Source organism: Gallus gallus, chromosome 2, assembly GCF_016699485.2.
Source record: "Gallus gallus isolate bGalGal1 chromosome 2, bGalGal1.mat.broiler.GRCg7b, whole genome shotgun sequence".
Taxonomy (NCBI): domain Eukaryota; kingdom Metazoa; phylum Chordata; class Aves; order Galliformes; family Phasianidae; genus Gallus; species Gallus gallus.
In genome coordinates, this window is record NC_052533.1 from 149,290,173 (window position 1) to 149,312,423 (window position 22,251).

At 56.2% G+C, this 22,251-nt stretch overlaps 2 protein-coding genes across 2 annotated transcripts in view; one reads left to right on the plus strand and one right to left on the minus strand.

Annotated features, from left to right (window-relative positions):
- LOC107050955 (plectin-like) overlaps window positions 1-2,098 on the minus strand; it is a 43,651-nt gene extending 41,553 nt beyond the window's left edge. Inside the window, 1 exon segment of the mRNA XM_040696023.2 lies at window positions 2,092-2,098. Within this exon segment, the coding sequence (XP_040551957.2) occupies window positions 2,092-2,098 (7 nt within the window).
- Window positions 2,099-2,193: 95 nt separating this feature from the next.
- Window positions 2,194-22,251, plus strand: part of LOC112530987 (trichohyalin-like) — a 47,861-nt gene continuing 27,803 nt past the window's right edge. The window contains exons 1-2 of the mRNA XM_040696024.2: window positions 2,194-4,217; window positions 15,227-15,472. Coding sequence (XP_040551958.1) covers window positions 2,237-4,217; window positions 15,227-15,472 — 2,227 coding nt within the window. The 5' untranslated portion in view covers window positions 2,194-2,236. The remainder of the gene's footprint in view (window positions 4,218-15,226; window positions 15,473-22,251) is intronic.

Consider the following 22,251-nt stretch of genomic DNA (forward strand, 5'->3'; position numbering starts at 1 on the left):
GGGGTCTCAAATGGGGGTGAAGGGGGTCCCCAAATGGGGTCGGGGGGCCCCGAATGGGGTCGGGGTCTCAAATGGGGGTGAAGGGGATCCGCAAATGGGGTCAGAGGTCTCCAAATGGGGTCGGGGTCTCAAATGGGGTCGGGGTCTCAAATGGATATGGTGGGGGCTCCAAATGGGGTCGGGGTCTCAAATGGGGGTGAAGGGGGTCCCAAATGGGGTCGGGGGTCCCCAAATGGGTTTGGGGTGTCCCAAATGGGGTCAGAGGTCTCCAAATGGGGTCGGGGTCTCAAATGAAGGTGGAGGGGGTCTGCAAATGGGGTCGGGGGGCCCCAAATAGGGTTGGGGTCTCAAATGGGGGTGAAGGGGGTCCCCAAATGGGGTCGGGGGGCCCCAAACGGGGTCAGAGGTCTCCAAATGGGGTCAGGGTCTCAAATGGGGTCGGGGGTCTCAAATGGATGCGGAGGGGGTCCCCAAATGGGAGTGAAGGGGGTCCCCAAATGGGGTTGGGGTGTCCCAGATGGGGTCAGGGGTCTCCAAATGGGGTTGGGGTCTCAAATGGGAGTGAAGGGGGTCCCAAATGGGGTCAGGGGTCCCCAAATGGGTTTGGGGTGTCCCAAACGGGGTCAGAGGTCTCCAAATGGGGTCGGGGTCTCAAATGGGGTTGGGGTCTCAAATGGATACGGAGGGGGTCCCCAAATGGGGGTGAAGGAGGTCCCCAAATGGGGTCGGGGGTTCCCAAATGGGTTTGGGGTGTCCCAAACGGGGTCAGAGGTCTCCAAATGGGGTCGGGGTCTCAAATGAAGGTGGAGGGGGTCTGCAAATGGGGTCGGGGGGCCCCAAATGGGGTCAGAGGTCTCCAAACGGGTTTGGGGTGTCCCAAACGGGGTCAGAGGTCTCCAAATGGGGTCGGGGTCTCAAATGGGGACGGGGTCTCAAATGGGGGTGGAGGTCGTCCCCAAATGGGGGTGGAAGTGGTCCCCAAATGGGTTTGGGGTGTCCCAAATGGGGTCAGAGGTCTCTAAATGGGGTTGGGAGGCCCCAAATGGGGTCGGGGTCTCAAATGGAAGCGGAGGGGGTCCCCAAATGGGGGTGGAGGGGGTCCCCAAATGGGGTCAGAGGTCTCCAAATGGGGTCGGGATCTCAAATGGGGTCGGGGTCTCAAATGGGGGTGGAGGTGGTCCCCAAATGGGGGTGAAGGGGGTCCCCAAATGGGGTTGGGGGTTCCCAAATGGGTTTGGGGTGTCCCAAATGGGGTCAGAGGTCTCCAAATGGGGTCGGGGTCTCAAATGGGGGTGGAGGGGGTCCCCAAATGGGTTTGGTGTGTCCCAAATGGGGTCAGGGGTTTCAAATGGGGGTGGGTGTCCCAAATGGGGTCAGAGGTCTCCAAATGTGGTCAGGGGTCCCCAAAAGGGTTTGGGTGTCCCAGATGGGGTCAGGGGTCTCCAAATGGAGTCGAGGTCTCAAATGGGGGTGAAGGGGGTCCGCAAATGGGGTCTGGGGTCCCCAAAAGGGTTTGGGGTGTCCCAAATGGGGTCAGAGGTCTCCAAATGGGTCGGGGTCTCAAATGGGGTCAGGGTCTCAAATGGGGGTGAAGGTGGTCCCCAAATGGGGGTGAAGGGGGTCCCCAAATGGGGTCGGGGGTTCCCAAATGGGTTTGGGGTGTCCCAAATGGGGTCAGGGTCTCAAATGGGGGTAAAGGGGGTCCCCAAATGGTGTCAGGGGTCCCCAAATGGTTTCAGGGTGTCCCAAATGGGGTCAGAGGTCTCCAAATGGGTTTGGGGTGTCCCAAATGGGGTCAGAGGTCTCCAAATGGGGTCGGGGTCTCAAATAGAGGTGGAGGGGGTCCCCAAATGGGGTTGAGGGTTCTCAAAGTGAGTGGGGTTGGGGGACTCCAAATGGGGGTGGGGAACCCCGAAGTGAGATGGTTTGGGGGTCCCCATATAGGGGTGGGTGTCCCCAAAGTAAATGGGGCTGAGGGGTTCCAGATGAGGTTGGGGGTCCCCAATTGGGGTTAGGGATCCTCAAATGGGGCTGCGGGGGGGGAGGTTTTGGGGGGGGGGGGTCTCCCCACGTTGAGGTCCCACCGCCCGCCCCCCATCTGCCCCTCTGCCCCACAGAGGAGGCGGCAGCGCTGCCAACAGCTCTGCGTGACGGCGGATCCACGGTGCCACACCGCGGCACCGGCACTGCAGAGGAGGAGGAGGAGGAGGAGGAGGAGGAGGAAGCACAGCTGGCGATGGCACTGCAGAGATCCATAAGGGAGAAGGAGAAGGAGGAAGAGGAGGAGGAAGCACAGCTGGCGATGGCACTGCAGCGCTCTATGAAGGCGGAAGAGGAGGAGGAGGAAGAAGAGGAGGAAGCACAGCTGGCGATGGCACTGCAGAGATCCATAAGGGAGAAGGAGAAGGAGGAAGAGGAGGAGGAAGCACAGCTGGCGATGGCACTGCAGAGATCCATAAGGGAGAAGGAGAAGGAGGAAGAGGAGGAGGAAGTACGGCTGGCAATGGCACTGCAGCGCTCTATGAAGGCGGAAGAGGAGGAGGAGGAAGAGGAGGAGGAAGCACAGCTGGCGATGACACTGCAGCGATCCATAAGGGAGAAGGAGAAGGAGGAAGAGGAAGAGGAAGTACGGCTGGTGATGACACTGCAGAGATCCATAAAGGAGAAGGAGAAGGAGGAAGAGGAGGAGGAAGTACGGCTGGCGATGGCACTGCAGCGCTCTATGAAGGAGGAAGAGGAGGAGGAGGAAGAGGAGGAGGAAGCACAGCTGGCGATGGCACTGCAGCGATCCATAAGGGAGAAGAAAGAGGAAGAGGAAGAGGAGGAGGAAGCACAGCTGGCGATGGCGCTGCAGCGCTCTATGAAGGAGGAAGAGGAGGAAGAGGAGAAGGAAGTGCAGCTGGCGATGGCGCTGCAGCGATCCATGAGGGAGAAGGAGGAGGAAGAAGAGGAGGAGGAAGCACGGCTGGCGATGGCGCTGCAGCGATCCATGAGGGAGAAGGAGGAGGAAGAAGAGGAGGAGGAAGCACAGCTGGCGATGGCGCTGCAGTGCTCTATGAAGGAGGAAGAGGAGGAAGAGGAGAAGGAAGTGCAGCTGGCGATGGCGCTGCAGCGATCCATGAGGGAGAAGGAGGAGGAAGAAGAGGAGGAGGAAGCACGGCTGGCGATGGCGCTGCAGCGCTCCATGATGGATAAGAAAAAGGAAGAGGAAGAGGAGGAGGAGGAAGCACAGCTGGCGATGGCGCTGCAGCGCTCTATGAAGGAGGAAGAGGAAGAGGAGGAGGAAGCACAGCTGGCGATGGCACTGCAGCGCTCCATGATGGATAAGAAAAAGGAAGAGGAAGAGGAGAAGGAGGAAGCACAGTTGCTGATGGCCCTGCAGCGATCCATGAAGGAGGAAGAGGAAGAGGAGGAGGAAGCACAGTTGCTGATGGCCCTGCAGCGCTCTATGGAGGAGGAAGAGGAAGATGAGGAGGAGAAAGCACAGTTGCTGATGGCCCTGCAGCGCTCTATGGAGGAGGAAGAGGAGGAAGAGGAGGAGGAAGCCCAGCTTGGACTGACCCTGCATTGCACTGCAGAGGAGGAAGAGGAGGAAGCCCAGCTGCTGATTGCCCTGCAGCGCTCTATGGAGGAGGAAGAGGAGGAAGAGGAGGAAGAGGAGGAGGAAGCCCGGCTTAGACTTGCCCTGCAGCGCTCTATGGAGGAGGAAGAGGAGGAAGAGGAGGAGGCAGCCCAGCTTGGACTGGCCCTGCATTGCCCTGCAGAGGAGGAAGAGGAGGCAGAGGAGGATGAAGAGGAGGCAGCCCGGCTTAGACTGGCCTTGCATTGCCCTAGGAAGGAGGAAGAGGATGAGGATGAGGATGAAGAGGAGGCAGCCCGGCTGGCAGCTCTGGAGTCCTCCCTGCTGGACGCGCTGCCGGCGGCGGACGCGGCGGAGCTGCGGTTGTTCGCCGCGTCGGAGAGCGACGCCGCGGCGGCGACGGCGGCGCTGCGTTCGGCGCTGGGGGCGGAGCTGCGGGAGCTGCGGGTGCGGGACGGAGCGCTGCCGGCGTTGCCGTCCGTTTGCGTGGCGCTGTTGAGGCGTCGGCACGCAGTACGGCTACGGATCCGGGACCGAACCGCCACCGTCTGCGGCTTCAGGGATTTTTGCGTGGCGGCCGTCCGGGAGCTCCGGGAGACGCTGAGGGTGATGAGGGGGGACGGCGGGGCGGTGAGAGGTGAGGTGGGATAAAGGGGGGGCAGATAAGGGCGGGGGGGGGGGGGAGGGGGGCGATGGGGGGCCGTGGAGTGCCCAATGAGTGCCCAATGAGTGCCCAATGAGTGCCCAATGAGTGCCCAATGAGTGCTCAATGAATGCCCAATGAGTGCCCAATGAGTGCTCAATGAGTGCCCAATGAGTGCCCAATGAGTGCTCAATGAGTGCCCAATGAGTGCCCAATGAGTGCTGAATGAGTGCCCAATGAGTGCCCAATGAGAGCTCAATGAGTGCCATGCACTGCCCAATGAGTGCTCAATGAGTGCCCAATGAGTGCCCAATGAGTGCCCAATGAGTGCCCAATGAGTGCCCAATGAGTGCTCAATGAGTGCCCAATGAGTGCCCAATGAGTGCCCAATGAGTGCCATGCAGTGCTGTGCAGTGCTCAAAGAGTGCCCAATGAGTGCCCAATGAGTGCCCAATGAGTGCCCAATGAGTGCCCAATGAGTGCCATGCAGTGCTGTGCAGTGCTCAATGAATGCCCAATGAGTGCTCAATGAGTGCCCAACGAGTGCACAATGAGTGCTGAATGAGTGCCCAATGAGTGCCCAATGAGTGCTCAATGAGTGCCCAATGAGTGCCCAATGAGTGCCCAATGAGTGCCATGCAGTGCTGTGCAGTGCTCAAAGAGTGCCCAATGAGTGCCCAATGAGTGCCCAATGAGTGCCCAATGAGTGCCCAATGAGTGCTCAATGAGTGCCCAATGAGTGCTCAATGAATGCCCAATGAGTGCCCAATGAGTGCTCAATGAGTGCTGTGCAGTGCCCAATGAGTGCCCAATGAGTGCTCAATGAGTGCCCAATGAGTGCTCAATGAGTGCCCAATGAGTGCCCAATGAGTGCCCAATGTGTGCCCAATGAGTGCCCAATGAGTGCCCAATGAGTGCTGTGCAGTGCTCAATGAGTGCCCAATGTGTGCCCAATGAGTGCTCAATGAGTGCCCAATGAGTGCCCAATGAGTGCCCAATGAGTGCCCATTGAGCGCCCAATGAGTGCCCAATGAGTGCCCAATGAGTGCCATGCAGTGCTGTGCAGTACCCAATGAGTGCCCAATGAGTGCCATGCAGTGTCCAAGGGGTGCCCAATGAGTGCCCATTGAGTGCCCAATGAGTGCCCAATGAGTGCCCAATGAGTGCTCAATGAGTGCCCAATGAGTGCCCAATGAGTGCCCAATGAGTGCTCAATGAGTGCTCAATGAGTGCCCAATGAGTGCCCAATGAATGCTCAATGAGTCCCCAATGAGTGCCCAATGAGTGCTCAATGAGTGCCCAATGAGTGCACAATGAGTGCTCAATGAGTGCCCAATGAGTGCCCAATGACTGCCAATGAGTGCTCAATGAGTGCCCAATGGGTGCCATGCAGTGCCCAATGAGAGCCCAATGAGTGCTCAATGAATGCCCAATGAGTGCTCAATGAGTGCCCAATGAGTGCCCAATGAGTGCTCAATGAGTGCCCAATGAGTGCCCAATGACTGCCAATGAGTGCTCAATGAGTGCCCAATGAGTGTCCAATGAGTGCCCAATGACTGCCAATGAGTGCTCAATGAGTGCCCAATGAGTGCTCAATGAGTGCTCAATGAGTCCCCAATGAGGGCCAATGAGTGCCCAATGAGTGCCCAATGAGTGCTCAATGAGTGCCCAATGAGTGCCGTGCAGTGCCCAATGAGTGCCCAATGAGTGCCCAATGAGTGCCCAATGAGTGCCCAATGAGTGCTCAATGAGTGCTCAATGAGTGCCCAATGACTGCCAATGAGTGCCCAATGAGTGCTCAATGAGTGTTCAATGAGTGCCCAATGACTGCCAATGAGTGCCCAATGAGTCCCCAATGAGTGTTCAATGAGTGCCCAATGAGTGCCCAATGAGTGCCCAATGAGTGCCCAATGAGTGCTCAATGAGTGCCCAATGAGTGCCCAATGAGTGCTCAATGAGTGCCCAATGACTGCCAATGAGTGCCCAATGAGTGCCCAATGAGTGCTGTGCAGTGCTCAATGAGTGCCCAATGAGTGCTCAATGAGTGCCATGCAGTGCCGTGCAGTGCCCAATGAGTGCCCAATGACTGCCAATGAGTGCCCAATGAGTGCCCAATGAGTGCCCAATGAGTGCCCAATGAGTGCTGTGCAGTGCTCAATGAGTGCCCAATGTGTGCCCAATGAGTGCCCAATGAGTGCCCAATGAGTGCCCAATGAGTGCTCAATGAGTGCCCAATGAGTGCCCAATGAGTGCCCAATGACTGCCAATGAGTGCCCAATGAGTGCTGTGCAGTGCTGTGCAGTGCCCAATGAGAGCCCAATGAGTGCTCAATGAGTGCCCAATGAGTGCCCAATGAGTGCCATGCAGTGCTGTGCAGTGCCCAATGAGTGCCCAATGAGTGCCCAATGAGTGCCCAATGAGTGCTGTGCAGTGCTCAATGAGTGCCCAATGTGTGCCCAATGTGTGCCCAATGAGTGCCCAATGAGTGCCCAATGAGTGCCCAATGAGTGCTGTGCAGTGCTCAATGTGTGCCCAATGAGTGCCCAATGAGTGCCCAATGAGTGCCCAATGAGTGCTCAATGAGTGCCCAATGAGTGCCCAATGAGTGCCCAATGACTGCCAATGAGTGCCCAATGAGTGCCCAATGAGTGCTGTGCAGTGCTCAATGAGTGCCCAATGTGTGCCCAATGAGTGCCCAATGAGTGCCCAATGAGTGCCCAATGAGTGCTCAATGAGTGCCCAATGAGTGCCCAATGTCTGCCAATGAGTGCCCAATGAGTGCCCAATGAGTGCTGTGCAGTGCCCAATGAGAGCCCAATGAGTGCTCAATGAGTGCCCAATGAGTGCCCAATGAGTGCCCGGTGAGTGCTCAATGAGTGTTCAGTGAGTGCTCAATGAGTGCCATGCAGTGCTATGCAGTGCTGTGCAGTGCCCAATGAGTGCCCAATGAGTGCTCAATGAGTGCCCAATGAGTGCCCAATGAGTGCCCAATGAGTGCCATGCAGTGCCGTGCAGTGCCCAATGAGTGCCCAATGAGTGCTCAATGAGTGCCCAATGAGTGCTCAATGAGTGCACAATGAGTGCTCAATGAGTGCCCAATGAGTGCCCAATGAGTGCCATGCAGTGCTGTGCAGTGCCCAATGAGTGCCCAATGAGTGCCCAATGAGTGCTCAATGAGTGCCCAATGAGTGCCCGGTGAGTGCTCAATGAGTGTTCAGTGAGTGCTCAATGAGTGCCATGCAGTGCTATGCAGTGCTGTGCAGTGCCCAATGAGTGCACAATGAGTGCTCAATGAGTGCCCAATGAGTGCCCAATGAGTGCTCAATGAGTGCCATGCAGTGCTGCGCAGTGCCCAATGAGTGCCCAATGAGTGCCATGCAGTGCCATGCAGTGCCCAATGAGTGCCCAATGAGTGCCATGCAGTGCTCTGCAGTGCCCAATGAGTGCTCTGCAGTGCCCAATGAGTGCCATGCAGTGCTCAATGAGTGCTCAATGAGTGCCCAATGAGTGCCCAATGAGTGCCCAATGAGTGCTCAATGAGTGCCCAATGAGTGCTCAATGAGTGCCCAATGAGTGCCCAATGAGTACTCAATGAGTGCCCAATGAGTGCCCAATGAGTGCCCAATGAGTGCTCAATGAGTGCCCAATGACTGCCAATGAGTGCTCAATGAGTGCCCAATGAGTGCCCAATGAGTACTCAATGAGTGCCCAATGAGTGCCCAATGAGTGCCCAATGAGTGCTCAATGTGTGCCCAATGAGTGCTGTGCAGTGCTCAATGAGTGCTCAATGAGTGCCCAATGAGTGGCATGCAGTGCTGTGCAGTGCCCAATGAGTGCCCAATGAGTGCTCAATGAGTGCCCAATGAGTGCCCAATGAGTGCTCAATGAGTGCCCAATGAGTGCCCAATGAGTGCCCAATGAGTGCTGTGCAGTGCCCAATGAGTGCCATGCAGTGCTGTGCAGTGCCCAATGAGTGCCCAATGAGTGCCCAATGAGTGCCCAATGAGTGCCCAATGAGTGCTCAATGAGTGCCCAATGAGTGCCCAATGAGTGCCCAATGAGTGCTCTGCAGTGCCCAATGAGTGCCATGCAGTGCTCAATGAGTGCTCAATGAGTGCTCAATGAATGCCCAATGAGTGCCCAATGAGTGCTCAATGAGTGCCCAATGAGTGCTGTGCGGTGCCCAATGAGTGCTCAATGAGTGCTCAATGAGTGCCCAATGAGTGCTCTGCAGTGCCCAATGAGTGCCCAATGAGTGCTCAATGAGTGCCCAATGAGTGCCCAATGAGTGCCCAATGAGTGCTCAATGAGTGCTCAATGAGTGCCCAATGAGTGCCCAATGAGTGCTCAATGAGTGCCATGCAGTGCTGTGCAGTGCCCAATGAGTGCCCAATGAGTGCCATGCAGTGCCATGCAGTGCCCAATGAGTGCCCAATGAGTGCCATGCAGTGCTCTGCAGTGCCCAATGAGTGCTCTGCAGTGCCCAATGAGTGCCATGCAGTGCTCAATGAGTGCTCAATGAGTGCCCAATGAGTGCCCAATGAGTGCCCAATGAGTGCTCAATGAGTGCCCAATGAGTGCTCAATGAGTGCCCAATGAGTGCCCAATGAGTACTCAATGAGTGCCCAATGAGTGCCCAATGAGTGCCCAATGAGTGCTCAATGAGTGCCCAATGACTGCCAATGAGTGCTCAATGAGTGCCCAATGAGTGCCCAATGAGTGCTCAATGAGTGCCCAATGAGTGCACAATGAGTGCTCAATGAGTGCCCAATGAGTGCCCAATGACTGCCAATGAGTGCTCAATGAGTGCCCAATGGGTGCCATGCAGTGCCCAATGAGAGCCCAATGAGTGCTCAATGAATGCCCAATGAGTGCTCAATGAGTGCCCAATGAGTGCCCAATGAGTGCCCAATGAGTGCCCAATGAGTGCTCAATGAGTCCCAATGAGAGCCCAATGAGTGCTCAATGAATGCCCAATGAGTGCCAATGAGTGCCCAATGAGTGCTCAATGAGTGCCCAATGAGTGTCCAATGAGTGCCCAATGAGTGCTCAATGAGTGCTGTGCAGTGCCCAATGAGTGCCCAATGACTGCCAATGAGTGCTCAATGAGTGCCCAATGAGTGTCCAATGAGTGCCATGCAGTGCTGTGCAGTGCTCAATGAGTGCCCAATGAGTGCCCAATGAGTGCTCAATGAGTGCTCAATGAGTCCCCAATGAGGGCCAATGAGTGCCCAATGAGTGCCCAACGAGTGCTCAATGAGTGCCCAATGAGTGCCGTGCAGTGCCCAATGAGTGCCCAATGAGTGCCCAATGAGTGCCCAATGAGTGCTCAATGAGTGCTCAATGAGTGCTCAATGAGTGCCCAATGACTGCCAATGAGTGCCCAATGAGTGCTCAATGAGTGTTCAATGAGTGCCCAATGACTGCCAATGAGTGCCCAATGAGTCCCCAATGAGTGTTCAATGAGTGCCCAATGAGTGCCCAATGAGTGCCCAATGAGTGCCCAATGAGTGCTCAATGAGTGCCCAATGAGTGCCCAATGAGTGCTCAATGAGTGCCCAATGACTGCCAATGAGTGCCCAATGAGTGCCCAATGAGTGCTGTGCAGTGCTCAATGAGTGCCCAATGAGTGCTCAATGAGTGCCATGCAGTGCCGTGCAGTGCCCAATGAGTGCCCAATGACTGCCAATGAGTGCCCAATGAGTGCCCAATGAGTGCCCAATGAGTGCCCAATGAGTGCTGTGCAGTGCTCAATGAGTGCCCAATGTGTGCCCAATGAGTGCCCAATGAGTGCCCAATGAGTGCCCAATGAGTGCTCAATGAGTGCCCAATGAGTGCCCAATGAGTGCCCAATGACTGCCAATGAGTGCCCAATGAGTGCTGTGCAGTGCTGTGCAGTGCCCAATGAGAGCCCAATGAGTGCTCAATGAGTGCCCAATGAGTGCCCAATGAGTGCCATGCAGTGCTGTGCAGTGCCCAATGAGTGCCCAATGAGTGCCCAATGAGTGCCCAATGAGTGCTGTGCAGTGCTCAATGAGTGCCCAATGTGTGCCCAATGTGTGCCCAATGAGTGCCCAATGAGTGCCCAATGAGTGCTGTGCAGTGCTCAATGTGTGCCCAATGAGTGCCCAATGAGTGCCCAATGAGTGCCCAATGAGTGCCCAATGAGTGCCCAATGACTGCCAATGAGTGCCCAATGAGTGCTGTGCAGTGCCCAATGAGTGCCCAATGAGTGCCCAATGAGTGCCCAATGAGTGCCCAATGAGTGCCCAATGAGTGCCCAATGTGTGCCCAATGAGTGCCCAATGAGTGCCCAATGAGTGCTGTGCAGTGCCCAATGAGTGCCCAATGAGTGCCCAATGAGTGCTCAATGAGTGCCCAATGAGTGCCCAATGAGTGCCCAATGACTGCCAATGAGTGCCCAATGAGTGCCCAATGAGTGCCCAATGAGTGCCCAATGAGTGCCCAATGAGTGCCCAATGAGTGCCCAATGAGTGCTCAATGAGTGCCCAATGAGTGCCCAATGTCTGCCAATGAGTGCCCAATGAGTGCCCAATGAGTGCTGTGCAGTGCCCAATGAGAGCCCAATGAGTGCTCAATGAGTGCCCAATGAGTGCCCAATGAGTGCCCGGTGAGTGCTCAATGAGTGTTCAGTGAGTGCTCAATGAGTGCCATGCAGTGCTATGCAGTGCTGTGCAGTGCCCAATGAGTGCCCAATGAGTGCTCAATGAGTGCCCAATGAGTGCCCAATGAGTGCCCAATGAGTGCCATGCAGTGCCGTGCAGTGCCCAATGAGTGCCCAATGAGTGCTCAATGAGTGCCCAATGAGTGCTCAATGAGTGCACAATGAGTGCTCAATGAGTGCCCAATGAGTGCCCAATGAGTGCCATGCAGTGCTGTGCAGTGCCCAATGAGTGCCCAATGAGTGCCCAATGAGTGCTCAATGAGTGCCCAATGAGTGCCCGGTGAGTGCTCAATGAGTGCCCAATGAGTGCCCAATGAGTGCCCGGTGAGTGCTCAATGAGTGTTCAGTGAGTGCTCAATGAGTGCCATGCAGTGCTATGCAGTGCTGTGCAGTGCCCAATGAGTGCACAATGAGTGCTCAATGAGTGCCCAATGAGTGCCCAATGAGTGCTCAATGAGTGCCATGCAGTGCTGTGCAGTGCCCAATGAGTGCCCAATGAGTGCCATGCAGTGCCATGCAGTGCCCAATGAGTGCCCAATGAGTGCCATGCAGTGCTCTGCAGTGCCCAATGAGTGCTCTGCAGTGCCCAATGAGTGCCATGCAGTGCTCAATGAGTGCTCAATGAGTGCCCAGTGAGTGCCCAATGAGTGCCCAATGAGTGCTCAATGAGTGCCCAATGAGTGCTCAATGAGTGCCCAATGAGTGCCCAATGAGTACTCAATGAGTGCCCAATGAGTGCCCAATGAGTGCCCAATGAGTGCTCAATGAGTGCCCAATGACTGCCAATGAGTGCTCAATGAGTGCCCAATGAGTGCCCAATGAGTACTCAATGAGTGCCCAATGAGTGCCCAATGAGTGCCCAATGAGTGCTCAATGAGTGCCCAATGACTGCCAATGAGTGCCCAATGAGTGCCCAATGAGTGCTGTGCAGTGCTCAATGAGTGCCCAATGAGTGCCCAATGAGTGCTCAATGAGTGCTCAATGAGTGCCCAATGAGTGGCATGCAGTGCTGTGCAGTGCCCAATGAGTGCCCAATGAGTGCTCAATGAGTGCCCAATGAGTGCCCAATGAGTGCTCAATGAGTGCCCAATGAGTGCCCAATGAGTGCCCAATGAGTGCTGTGCAGTGCCCAATGAGTGCCATGCAGTGCTGTGCAGTGCCCAATGAGTGCCCAATGAGTGCCCAATGAGTGCCCAATGAGTGCTCTGCAGTGCCCAATGAGTGCTCTGCAGTGCCCAATGAGTGCCATGCAGTGCTCAATGAGTGCTCAATGAGTGCTCAATGAATGCCCAATGAGTGCCCAATGAGTGCTCAATGAGTGCCCAATGAGTGCTGTGCGGTGCCCAATGAGTGCTCAATGAGTGCTCAATGAGTGCCCAATGAGTGCTCTGCAGTGCCCAATGAGTGCCCAATGAGTGCTCAATGAGTGCCCAATGAGTGCCCAATGAGTGCCCAATGAGTGCTCAATGAGTGCTCAATGAGTGCCCAATGAGTGCCCAATGAGTGCTCAATGAGTGCCATGCAGTGCTGTGCAGTGCCCAATGAGTGCCCAATGAGTGCCATGCAGTGCCATGCAGTGCCCAATGAGTGCCCAATGAGTGCCATGCAGTGCTCTGCAGTGCCCAATGAGTGCTCTGCAGTGCCCAATGAGTGCCATGCAGTGCTCAATGAGTGCTCAATGAGTGCCCAATGAGTGCCCAATGAGTGCCCAATGAGTGCTCAATGAGTGCCCAATGAGTGCTCAATGAGTGCCCAATGAGTGCCCAATGAGTACTCAATGAGTGCCCAATGAGTGCCCAATGAGTGCCCAATGAGTGCTCAATGAGTGCCCAATGACTGCCAATGAGTGCTCAATGAGTGCCCAATGAGTGCCCAATGAGTACTCAATGAGTGCCCAATGAGTGCCCAATGAGTGCCCAATGAGTGCTCAATGAGTGCCCAATGACTGCCAATGAGTGCCCAATGAGTGCCCAATGAGTGCTGTGCAGTGCTCAATGAGTGCCCAATGAGTGCTCAATGAGTGCCATGCAGTGCCGTGCAGTGCCCAATGAGTGCCCAATGACTGCCAATGAGTGCCCAATGATTCCCCAATGAGTGCCCAATGAGTGCTGTGCAGTGCTCAATGAGTGCCCAATGAGTGCCCAATGAGTGCCCAATGAGAGCCCAATGAGTGCCCAATGAGTGCCCAATGAGTGCCCAATGAGTGCTGTGCAGTGCTCAATGAGTGCCCAATGAGTGCTCAATGAGTGCCATGCAGTGCCGTGCAGTGCCCAATGAGTGCCCAATGACTGCCAATGAGTGCCCAATGAGTGCCCAATGAGTGCCCAATGAGTGCTGTGCAGTGCTCAATGAGTGCCCAATGTGTGCCCAATGAGTGCCCAATGAGTGCCCAATGAGTGCCCAATGAGTGCTCAATGAGTGCCCAATGAGTGCCCAATGAGTGCCCAATGACTGCCAATGAGTGCCCAATGAGTGCCCAATGAGTGCCCAATGAGAGCCCAATGAGTGCTCAATGAGTGCCCAATGAGTGCCCAATGAGTGCCCAATGAGTGCCATGCAGTGCTGTGCAGTGCCCAATGAGTGCCCAATGAGTGCCCAATGAGTGCTCAATGAGTGCCCAATGAGTGCCCAATGAGTGCCCAATGAGTGCTCAATGAGTGCCCAATGAGTGCCCAATGAGTGCCCGGTGAGTGCTCAATGAGTGTTCAGTGAGTGCTCAATGAGTGCCATGCAGTGCTATGCAGTGCTGTGCAGTGCCCAATGAGTGCCCAATGAGTGCCCAATGAGTGCTCAATGAGTGCCCAATGAGTGCCCAATGAGTGCTCAATGAGTGCCATGCAGTGCTGTGCAGTGCCCAATGAGTGCCCAATGAGTGCCCAATGTGTGCCCAATGAGTGCCCAATGAGTGCCCAATGAGTGCTCAATGAGTGCCCAATGAGTGCTGTGCAGTGCTCAATGTGTGCCCAATGAGTGCCCAATGAGTGCTCAATGAGTGCTCAATGAGTGCCCAATGAGTGGCATGCAGTGCTGTGCAGTGCCCAATGAGTGCCCAATGAGTGCTCAATGAGTGCCCAATGAGTGCCCAATGAGTGCTCAATGAGTGCCCAATGAGTGCCCAATGAGTGCCCAATGAGTGCTGTGCAGTGCCCAATGAGTGCCATGCAGTGCTGTGCAGTGCCCAATGAGTGCCCAATGAGTGCCCAATGAGTGCCCAATGAGTGCTCTGCAGTGCCCAATGAGTGCTCTGCAGTGCCCAATGAGTGCCATGCAGTGCTCAATGAGTGCTCAATGAGTGCTCAATGAATGCCCAATGAGTGCCCAATGAGTGCTCAATGAGTGCCCAATGAGTGCTGTGCGGTGCCCAATGAGTGCCCAATGAGTGCTCAATGAGTGCCCAATGAGTGCCCAATGAGTGCCCAATGAGTGCTCAATGAGTGCCCAATGAGTGCCCAATGAGTGCTCAATGAGTGCCCAATGAGTGCCCAATGAGTGCTCAATGAGTGCCCAATGAGTGCCCAATGAGTGCCCAATGAGTGCTCAATGAGTGCCCAATGAGTGCCCAATGAGTGCTCAATGAGTGCCCAATGAGTGCCCAATGAGTGCTGTGCAGTGCTCAATGAGTGCCCAATGAGTGCCCAATGAGTGCCATGCAGTGCCATGCAGTGCCCAATGAGTGCCATGCAGTGCCATGCAGTGCCCAATGAGTGCACAATGAGTGCCCAATGAGTGCCCAATGAATGCCTTTTAGTGCCATGCAGTGCCCAATGAGTACCCAATGAGTGCCATGCAGTGCCCAATGAGCATCATGCAGTGCCGTGCAGTGCCCAATGAGTGCCATGCAGTGCCGTGCAGTGCTCAATGAGTGCCCAATGAGTGCCATGCAGTGCCCAATGAGTGCCATGCAGTGCTGTGCTGTGCCCAATGAGTGCCATGCAGTGCCCAATGAGTGCCATGCAGCACCATGCAGTGCCGTGCAGTGCCATGGAACGCCATGCAGTGCCGTGCTGTGCCATGCAGCACCATGCAGTGCCATGCAGTGCCATGCAGCGCCATGCAGTGCCCTGCAGTGCCATGCAGCACCATACAGTGCCGCGCCGTGCCCAATGAGTGCCATGCAGTGCCCTGCAGTGCTGTGCCGTGCCATGCAGCGCCATGCAGTGCCGTGCAGTCCCATGCAACGCCATGCAGTGCCGTGCAGTGCCATGCAGCGCCATGCAGTGCCGTGCAGTGCCATGCAGCGCCATGCAGTGCCACGCCGTGCCATGCAACACCATGCAGTGCCCTGCAGTGCCCCACAGCTCTCCCTGTTCCCCCTCAGCGCCGGGCGATGCCGCGGCGGCGGTGTGGGTGCGGTGGGACACATCGGGCACAGCGGTGCCGTACGGAGCGGAGGACGGAGCGGTGCTGGAGGCGCTGTGGCGGCGCGGGGGGCGCCGGGCGCGGGCGGTGCTGTGCGGCCGCGGCGTCACCGTGGACCTGCGGCGGATGGAGCTGTGCCACCCTGATGGCACCGCAATGCCGCTCACACGCAGCGCCGTGACGCCCAGCCTGCGGCGCCTGCTCGGTGCGTGCGCCATCCCAGCCATCCCATCCCATCCCATCCATCCCATCCCATTGATCCCAGCCATCCCATCCCACTGATCCCATCCCAGCCATCCCACCCCATCCATCCCATCCCATTGATCCCAGCCATCCCATCCCATCACATCCCATCCCATCCCACCCCATCCCATCCCATCCCATCCCATTGATCCCAGCCATCCCATCCCACTGATCCCATCCCAGCCATCCCACCCCATCCATCCCATCCCATTGATCCCAGCCATCCCATCCCATCCCATCCCATCCCATCCCATCCCATCCCATCCCATCCCATCCCATTGAGCCCAGCCATCCCATCCCATTGATCCCATCCCATTGATCCCAGCCATCCCATCCTATCCCATCCATCCCATCCCATTGATCCCAGCAATCCCATCCCATGGATCTCATCCATCCCCATTCCATCCATCCCCATCACACTGATCCCAGCCATCCCATCCTATTCCATCCCATCCATCCCATAGATCCCAGCCATCCCATCCCATCCCATCCCATCCCACCCCATCCCATCCCATCCCATCCCATCGAGCCCATCCATCCCCATCCCATTGACCCCATCCCATCCTATCCCATCCCACCCCATCCCGTCCACCCCATCACATTGATCCCATTCCATCCATCCCATCCCACTGATCCCATCCCATCCCATCCATCCCATCCCATTGATCCCATCCATCCCCATCCCACAGATGCCATCCATCCCCATCCCATTGATCCCAGGATCCCATCCCATTGATCCCATCCATCCCATCCCATCCCATCCATCCCATCCCATTGATCCCAGAAATCCCATCCCATTGATCCCATCCATCCCATCCCCACTGATCCCATCCATCCCCATCCCATTGACCCCATCCCATCCTATCCCATCCCACCCCATCCCGTCCACCCCATCACATTGATCGCATTCCATCCTTCCCATCCCACTGATCCCATCTCATCCCATCCATCCCATCCCATTGATCCCATCCATCCCCATCCCACAGATGCCATCCATCCCCATCCCATTGATCCCAGGATCCCATCCCATTGATCCCATCCATCCCATCCCATCCCATCCATCCCCATCCCATTGATCCCAGCAATCCCATCCCATGGATCCCATCCATCCCCATTCCATCCATCCCCATCACATTGATCCCAGCCATCCCATCCCATCCCATCCCATCCCATCCCATCCCATCCATCCCATAGATCCCAGCCATTCCATCCCATCCCATCCCATCCCATCCCATCCCATCGAGCCCATCCATCCCATCACATTGATCCCAGCCATCCCATCCCATCCATCCCATCCCATTGATCCCATCCATCCCATCCCCATTGATCCCATCCATCCCCATCCCATTGACCCCATCCCATCCTATCCCATCCCACCCCATCCCGTCCACCCCATCACACTGATCCCATTCCATCCATCCCATCCCACTGATCCCATCCCATCCCATCCATCCCATCCCATTGATCCCAGCCATCCCATCCCACTGATCCCATCCATCCCATCCCACTGATCCCAGCCATCCCATCCCCATTGATCCCATCCCATCCCATCCCATCCCATCCCATCCTATCCCATCCCATCCCATTGATCCCATCCATCCCCATCCCATTGATCCCAGCCATCCCATCCCATTGATCCCAGCCATCCCCATCCCATCCCATCCCATCCACCCCATCCCATTGATCCCAGCCATCCCATCCCATCCCATCCCATCCCATCCATCCCATCACATTGATCCCAGCCATCCCATCCCATCCCATCCCATCCCATCCCATCCCATCCATCCCATCACATTGAGCCCATCCATCCCCATCCCATTGATCCCATCCATCCCATCCCCATTGATCCCATCCATTCCCATCCCATTGACCCCATCCCATCCTATCCCATCCCACCCCATCCCGTCCACCCCATCACATTGATCCCATTCCATCCTTCCCATCCCACTGATCCCATCCCATCCCATTGATCCCATCCCATTGATCCCATCCATCCCCATCCCACAGATGCCATCCATCCCCATCCCATTGATCCCAGGATCCCATCCCATTGATCCCATCCATCCCATCCCATCCCATCCCATCCATCCCCATCCCATTGATCCCAGCAATCCCATCCCATGGATCCCATCCATCCCCATTCCATCCATCCCCATCACATTGATCCCAGCCATCCCATCCCATCCCATCCTATCCATCCCATAGATCCCAGCCATTCCATCCCATCCCATCCCATCCCATCCCATCGAGCCCATCCATCCCATCACATTGATCCCAGCCATCCCATCCCATCCATCCCATCCCATTGATCCCAGCCATCCCATCCCCACTGATCCCATCCCATCCTATCCCATCCCACCCCATCCCATCACATTGATCCCAGCCATCCCATCCCAACCATCCCATCCCATTGATCCCAGCCATCCCATCCCATCCCATCCCATCCCATTGAGCCCATCCATCCCATCCCATTGATCCCATCCATCCCATCCCACCCCATCCCATCCTATCCCATCCCATCACATTGATCCCATCCCATCCCATCCCATCCCACTGAGCCCAGCCATTCCGTTGATCCCAGCCATCCCATCCCATCCCATCCCATCCCATCCCATTCCATTGATCCCATCCATCCCCATCCCATTGATCCCATCCATCCCATCCCATCCCATCCCATCCCATCCCATCCCATCCCACCCCATTGAACCCAGCCATCCCATCCCACAGATGCCATCCATCCCCATCCCATTGATCCCAGGATCCCATCCCATTGATCCCAGCCATCCCATCCCATCCCATCCCATCCATCCCATCCCATTGATCCCATCCATCCCATCCCATTGAGCCCAGACATCCCATCCCATCCCATCCCAGCCCATCCCATCCCATCTCATCCCATCCTATCCCATCCCATTGATCCCATCCATCCCATCCCACTGATCCCATCCCAGCCATCCCATCCCATTGATCCCAGCCATCCCATCCTATTCCATCCCACCCCATCCCATCCCATCCCACCCCATCCCATCCCATCCCATCCCATTGAGCCCAGCCATCCCATACCACTGATCCCATCCCATCCATCCCATCCCATCCTATCCCATCCCATTGATCCCAGCCATCCCATCCCACTGAGCCCAGCCATCCCGTTGATCCCTGCCATCCCATCCCATCCCATCCCATCCCATCCCATCCCATTGAGCCCAGCCATCCCATCCCACTGATCCCATCCCAGCCATCCCATCCCATCCATCCCATCCCATTGATCCCAGCCATCCCATCCCATCCCATCCCATCCATCCCCATCCCACAGATGCCATCCATCCCCATCCCGTTGATCCCATCCATCCCATCCCACCCCATCCCATCCTATCCCATCCCATCACATTGATCCCATCCCATCCCATCCCATCCCATCCCATCCCATTGAGCCCAGCCATCCCGTTGATCCCAGCCATCCCATCCCATCCCATCCCATCCCATCCCATCCCATCCCATCCCATCCCATCCCATCCCATCCCATTGAGCCCAGCCATCCCGTTGATCCCAGCCATCCCATCCCATCCCATCCCATCCCATCCCATCCCATCCCATCCCATCCCATCCCATCCCATCCCATTGAGCCCATTCATCCCATCACATTGATCCCATTCATCCCATCCATCCCATCCATCCCATCCCATTGATCCCAGGATCCCATCCCATTGATCCCATCCCATCCTATCCCATCCCATCCTATCCCATCCCCTCCCATTGATCCCATATAATCCCATCCCATTCTATCCCATCCCACTGATCCCATCCATCCCATCCCATTGATCCCAGCCATCCCATCCCAATGATCCCATCCCATCCATCCCCTCCCATTGAGCCCATCCATCCCATCACATTGATCCCAGCCATCCCGTCCTATCCCATCCATCCCATCCCATCCTATCCCATCCATCCCAGCCCATCCTATCCCATCCATCCCATCCCATTGAGCCCAGCCATCCCAGCCCATCCCATCCCATCCCATCGATCCCAGCCATCCTGTTGATCCAAGCCATCCCATCCCATCCCATCCCATCCCATTCATCCCATCCATCCCATCCCATTGATCCCATCGATCCCCATCTCATTGATCCCAGCCATCCCATCCCATTGATCCCATCCATCCCATATTATCCCATCCCATTCATCCCATCCATCCCATCCCATTGATCCCATCGATCCCCATCTCATTGATCCCAGCCATCCCATCCCATTGATCCCATCCATCCCATCTTATCCCATCCCATTACATTGATCCCATCCATCCCCATCCCATTGATCCCATCCCATCCTATCCCATCCCATCCCATCACATTGATCCCATCCCATCCCATCCCACTGAGCCCAGCCATCCCGTTGATCCCAGCCATCCCATCCCATCCCATCCCATCCCATTGAGCGCACCCATCCCATCACATTGATCCCAGCCATCCCATCCATCCCAGCCCATCCTATCCCATCCATTCCATCCCATTGATCCCAGCCATCCCATCCCCACTGATCCCATCCCATCCTATCCCATCTCACCCCATCCCATCCCATTGATCCTATCCATCACCATCCCATCCCCATCCTATCCCATCCATCCCCATCCCACAGATGCCATCCATCCCCATCCCATTGATCCCATCCATCCCATCCCACCCCATTTCATCCTATCCCATCCCATCCCATCCCATCCCATCCCATCCCATCCCATCCCATCCCATCCCATCCCATCCCATCCATCCCCTCCCATTGAGCCCATCCATCCCATCACATTGATCCCATTCATCCCATCCATCCCATCCATCCCATCCATCCCATCACATTGATCCCATCCATCCCCATCCCATTGATCCCATCCCATCCTATCCCATCCCATCCTATCCCATACCATCCCATTGATTCCATACAATCCCATCCCATCCTATCCCATCCCATTGATCCCATCCATCCCATCCCATTGATCCCAGCCATCCCATCCCATCCCATCCCATCCCATCCCATCCCATCCATCCCCTCCCATTGATCCCATCCATCCCATCCCATTGATCCCAGCCATCCCATCCCATCCCATCCCATCCCATCCATCCCCTCCCATTGATCCCATCCATCCCATCACATTGATCCCAGCCATCCCATCCTATCCCATCCATCCCATCCCATTGAGCCCAGACATCCCAGCCCATCCCATCCCATCCCATTGATCCCAGCCATCCCATTGATCCCAGCCATCCCATCCCATCCCACCCCATCCCATCCCATCCCATTGATCCCATCCCATCCCCATCTTATTGATCCCAGCCATCCCATCCCCATTGATCCCATCCATCCCATCCTATCCCATCCCACATCACATTGATCCCATCCATCCCATCCTATCCCATCCCATCCATCCCCATCCCATCCCATCCCATCCCATCCCATCCCATCCCATCCCATCCTATCCCATTCCACCCCAGCCCATCCCACCCCATCCCATCCATCCCATCCCATCCCATCCCATCCCATCCCATCCCATCCCATTGAGCCCATCCATCCCATCCCATTGATCCCAGCCATCCCATCCTATCCCATCCATCCCATCCCATTGATCCCAGCCATCCCATCCCATTGATCCCATCCCATCCCATCCCATTGATCCCATCCCATCCCATCCATCCCATCCCCACTGATCCCATCCCATCCTATCCCATCCCACCCCATTGATCCTATCCATCCCCATCCCATCCCCATCTCATCCCATCCATCCCCATCCCACAGATGCCATCCATCCCCATCCCATTGATCCCAGGATCCCATCCCATTGATCCCATCCATCTCATCCCATCCCATCCCATCCCATCTTATCCCATCCCATCACATTGATCCCATCCCATCCCATCCCAACCCATTGATCCCAGCCATCCCGTTGATCCCAGCCATCCCATCCCATCCCATCCCATCCCATCACGTTGATCCTATCCATCCCCATCCCATTGATCCCAGCCATCCCATCCCATCCATCCCATCTCATTGATCCCATCCCATCCCATCCTATTCCATCCCATCCATCCCATTGATCCCAGCCATCCCCATCCCAACCGATCCCATCCCATCTCATCCTATCCCATCCCATCCATCCCCATCCCACTGATCCCATCCATCCCCATCCCATTGATCCCATCTCATCCCATCCCATCCCAACCCATCCCATCCTATCCCATCCCATCCATCCCCATCCCACTGATCCCATCCCATCCCATCCCATCCCAACCCATCCCACTGATCCCATCCCATCCCATCCCATCCCATCCTATCCCATCCCATCCATCCCCATCCCACTGATCCCATCCCATCCCATCCCACCCCACCCCATCATATCCCACTCCACCCCATCCCACCCCATCCCACCCCATCCCATCCCACCCCACCCCATCATATCCCACTCCACCCCATCCCACCCCATCCCATCCCATCCCACCCCATCCCATCCCATCCCATCCCATCCCATGCCATCCATCCCATCCCCATTGATCCCATCCATCCCCATCCCATTGACCCCATCCTTATTGATCCCATCCCATCCTATCCCATCCCATTGATCCCATCCTTATTGATCCCATTGATCCCATCCCACTGATCCCACCCCCCCTCATACCACCGATCCCATTCCCACCCCACTGATCCCACTGATCCCATTCCCACCCCACAGATCCCCTTCCCACCCCACTGACCCCATTGATC